The sequence below is a fragment of the Diadema antillarum genome, unplaced genomic scaffold (assembly GCF_040938485.1).
Source record: "Diadema antillarum isolate AM-2024a unplaced genomic scaffold, OU_Dant_1.0 seq00000554_RagTag, whole genome shotgun sequence".
Taxonomy (NCBI): domain Eukaryota; kingdom Metazoa; phylum Echinodermata; class Echinoidea; order Diadematoida; family Diadematidae; genus Diadema; species Diadema antillarum.
The window spans coordinates 84,433-88,630 of NW_027271497.1; the positions used below are offsets into that span (position 1 = coordinate 84,433).

Sequence of the window (4,198 nt, forward strand, 5' to 3'; positions counted from 1 at the left end):
AGAGCGATCTCAGGGAGAGAAAGAGAAAGGAAGTATGAACACTTTCCTGATTGTAACAAATAAATCAAAATAAACTTAAATACGACCATGATTTAACTAAATATTTAACTTTACTGTATGAAATTATCACAGCAGTCAGCATTCTCTGGACGCAAAAACACATAAAACATAAAACGTATAGGCTTAACAAGTACACTAGAAAAAGTGCATTATAGGGTATACCGAGTGCCACGTGTGCTCAGCATGTTGGTTGATATATTTTACCATGACAAACACAAGAGAGCAATAACCATACAACCTATGAATCAGCTATTGTGCTATAATCATGGAGCGTAGGTCAAGTCACACTTTACAAGAAAAATGCTTAGGGGTGACCATAAACCAATAATGAAAATTTCGGTTTTGAACAATAGCTTCATAACATGTCCTTTTCGTCACAAACCAGTCACTTTATGCCGTAAAATTTAATCACAAACTAAAAAATATAGTGTTTTTTTCTTGCCATTTCAAAATTACTTTAGCTATCATCCAACAAATTTCGTAGGTTCATGGACCAAATTGCGGCCTGGAAGGCGTCTTTTTCTGAGACGCAGGGCAATCTAGCCTCCCTACCCCTACAACGTTCGTTAGAGAACGAAAAACGTTTTCAACTAAAGTAAAACTGCGGCGTCTTCCCAAATTTTGTCTGATACTCCAATTAACCAAATTGCGTACATTGCTGTCAGTATGCTTCGATAAACTGTTGCGTTATTCATTATATGTATGGTGTCAAGTTGGATCATTACTGCCTGAAAAATATCAGCTAAGACAACTTTTACGGAGTCGCAGGGCAAATCACTAGTGATAACGGCCATAAGAACAACAATGCGCGTAATCGCAATACTCCTTTAATTCTTCACATTTAGGCATGGACTTTTCATCATCATCTAATTGACAAACCTGGCCAGGATTTTCAATATGTCTTCTTCGTGCCATTTCACAACATCTAATCACACAATTACATGTATATATATATATATATATATATATATATATATATTATACATGTATCTTTATATATACATATACTTTTTTTTTCTAACCTCATGCGCAACAATTTCCACGAAATTTCTACAGAATATCGAAACATACTGTAACGTAATGCAGACAATCATATTCAGTTGTGAAATGAAACAAATTTCACAAATGTCTCCCAGCTAAAGAGATATTAACAAGGTAGTTACAACACTACAACACCAAATGATGAATGCAGTAATAAAAACAATGGCAATGACTGGTTGTTAAAAAACACACAACACCAAAAAAAAAAAAAAAAAAAAAAAAAAACCAGCTCTGAAGTCTGTTGAGCACGTACCAAATCGCAAATCCAATGTGCGACATATATTCTGATCAAAGTTATTCTAAGTCTTTCACAGTGTTTGATTCTTCTTCTTCTTTTTTTCCGCTCATGTGGTGGAATTTATAGTTGATGTCTCTCGGTTATCATGGTGATTGGTGCCGGGTCTGTCTACCAGACGATGAACTTCCCGTCCAGCCAAGATGTCTCCCCGGTTGTGATGAAAAAATTGTGATCCGTTCACGTCCCGGCCAGCGCTGGTCGTACTCGGAAAGCCAGATCCGTAGTGGTTCAGCTGGGAAGTTGTCATCATCAAATTTGTGGCAGTCTTGCCTCCAGTGTCATCTCCATGAGGAAAGACTCGGATCAGAAAATTCTTGAAGATGTATTGGGACTTGCTACCTCTGTGGATCAGGGAATCCTTGACGATGTATTGGGGCTTGCTACCTCTGTGGATCAGGGAATCATTGAAGATGTATTGGGACTTGCTACCTCTGTATCCCCAATGCGGATTCAATTCTGCCCATTTCCTTGTCTCCGCTCACTATGTTCAAGAAAACACTTTCAATAATCATTAGTTCTTTTGCCCGTGATTCCACACTCCTTTTGGCATCAGCTGGCACTAGTAAGTAGAAAAGAGCTACCAATGCAAGAAAAATTATGACCTTCATTGTCCTTCGTCACAGAATTATCATGCTCAGAAAATGATTCCGATTTAATCCTCCAAGAAGAGATCATACACAATAGTCACCAGCCTTTGCCTTCTCCATAATTTTGCTGGTCGTTGGCATTTCCGTCAATAGATAATCGTTCGACATTTTCAATGAAAGAAGTCAGGTGTATAAATAACATGTACGTTCGAATCGCACAACTGCTCCTTTTCCAGATCTGCTTTTTGCTTCCTCGGAGCCATGTTATGCAGTAATGTTATATGCAAATCACGTGTTCAAGTCTGGATCCCACTCCTGACACCTGTGTAACGGTGATATTTGTTGAAGATGGGCAGAATATAATTCCAAGTCTATAAATGTCCCAAAATAAAGTCCCGCTATGTGCTTAAGAGTATTGTCGAAGGATGCCGAGGGTCACAGAGAAATTACAGTCATCAGGCAGAAATCACGGTAAAAGAGGTTTATTATGGTGAATCACTCGAACACATTTACAGCTAGAGATGGATATTGAGAATGTCTCGCCAGGCATGAGAGGTGCGATGCGGTGAAGGACTTATGACTAACTAATGCAATAAGCTAACAAGACTGGAGACAATTTCTGGACTGGTTGACTCTTTATCTCTGTCGTTGGTTACTCTCTAGCTGTCCGTCTCCCAAGGAGGTAAGTGAACTTCAGATAAGCATAAAGCCTGTCTTATATACCGCTTTCAAACAACCTCCTCTTGTTCGAGAGAGATAGAGAGGACCAGTCATGAAGGTCACGAGAAAGACGTTTATCGCGCTGCGGAGTATAGGAGAAGGACGTCTTTGAGCACACAGATGAGCAGCTCAAAGTCATGGCAAGGAGAGGATACAAGGACAGGAGAAAGTCAAGATAAGAAGCAAGCACAAAGGACTGAAGGACAGTGATAGTCAAGGACGTGGGGAGCAGGCTGAAAAGGCTGAAGGGCAGTGAGGGGCAAGGGCGAAGGGTAAGGGCAAGGATTCTGAAAAGTCAGGACAAAATTTAACTGAGGAGAGCAAGACAAGAGTTCTGAAAGACAAAGCAAAGTCAAAGTGAGAAGGGACAAAGCAAAAGTACTGAAGTAAGAGCAAGGTCAAAGCGATCGAAGGAGGCACAGAATGAACATGTGAAGGTCAGAAGAACAAGCGAGCACAAGGTCAAAGTGGTGAGAGGTTAGAATAGACTTGTGAAGGTCAGAAGAACAAAAGGAAGAAGAACAAAGAGAGAACTCCGCTAATGCAAAGCAATTTGAGATTAGGCTAAGTTAAACTAGTAATTTGCTATAGCGTGGGCGAGACATCCTTTACATAGACTAGTACAATAATCATGAAAGCAATGAAAAACATGTAAAGCTATATACACATATAACATATCAAACATCTTAATCAATATGCGTGACACTATAATTTTGATCGCCAATGCTTCCCGAAAGGAGGAAAATTATCTTGCGTTTTTGATAGAAAACTGTCCAAATATCTTATCCAAAGTGTGTACCAGAATGCAGAATTTCAGTTCTGAAAATGAAAATAAGAATGTATCTCGCGTTGGAGGGGGATACCCCCTTTCGGTCCTTTCCTTTTTTCTTTTTAGATTGACAGATTTCCAAATTGTTCATCTTAAGTGTGCACCAGGTCTGCCACTTCAGTTACAAAAAAAAAATGACACAAAAGATCCACCGCGGGTGGGAGAGGATATCTTCTTTCAATCAACCCTTTCCCCGCTTGGTTTCCCATTAAAAACTGTAGTACACTTTGGGGATTGACAGCTTTCCCAATTCCATCAGAACTTTTCATTTGTATTCGTATTATAAGAATGCAAAAGCCCACTCGGATGCAGGGACGTCGATCCTGGAGGACGGGGGGGGGGGGGGGGCAAACATGTCATTTTGTTCCTCAATAATCCCCGAAATGAGAAAATATTTCTTACGTTTTGTCCAAATATCTTATCCAAAGTGTGCACCAGATTGCTGAATTTTAGTTCTGAAAATACAACATCTCTCTCTCCCCCTCCCCGGTTCGGTCCTTTTCCTATAGACTTTTTACAGATTTAGATTGACAGATTTCCAAATTTTTCATTAGAGGGACATTCCATGACGATCTTCATAATTTCACATCATGTAGTACATAAATTGACAGCTCCATGTACAGATTTGTGGAATTCATTGTGGTTCTTGAGCAGAGAAACAAT

At 39.6% G+C, this 4,198-nt stretch overlaps 1 protein-coding gene across 1 annotated transcript; it reads right to left on the reverse strand.

Moving 5' to 3' along the window:
* Window positions 1–1,445: 1,445 nt before the first annotated feature.
* Window positions 1,446–2,249, reverse strand: LOC139734949 (peptidyl-prolyl cis-trans isomerase B-like). Its single transcript, XM_071645725.1, has 2 exons — window positions 2,206–2,249; window positions 1,446–1,785 (listed from the first exon to the last, which is right to left on the reverse strand). The coding sequence occupies exons 1-2, from the start codon at window positions 2,247–2,249 to the stop codon at window positions 1,446–1,448; spliced, it is 384 nt and encodes a 127-aa protein (XP_071501826.1).
* Window positions 2,250–4,198: the final 1,949 nt, after the last annotated feature.

What these genes read in the sequence shown, in the direction of transcription:
- LOC139734949 (XM_071645725.1), bottom strand. Translation starts at nt 2,249, where the DNA reads ATGGCTCCGAGGAAGCAAAAAGCAGATCTGGAAAAGGAGCAGTT. An exon ending in GATCTGGAAAAGGAGCAGTT is followed by an intron (nt 1,786 to 2,205) that starts GTGCGATTCGAA and finishes CCTGATCCACAG; the next exon opens with AGGTAGCAAGCCCCAATACA.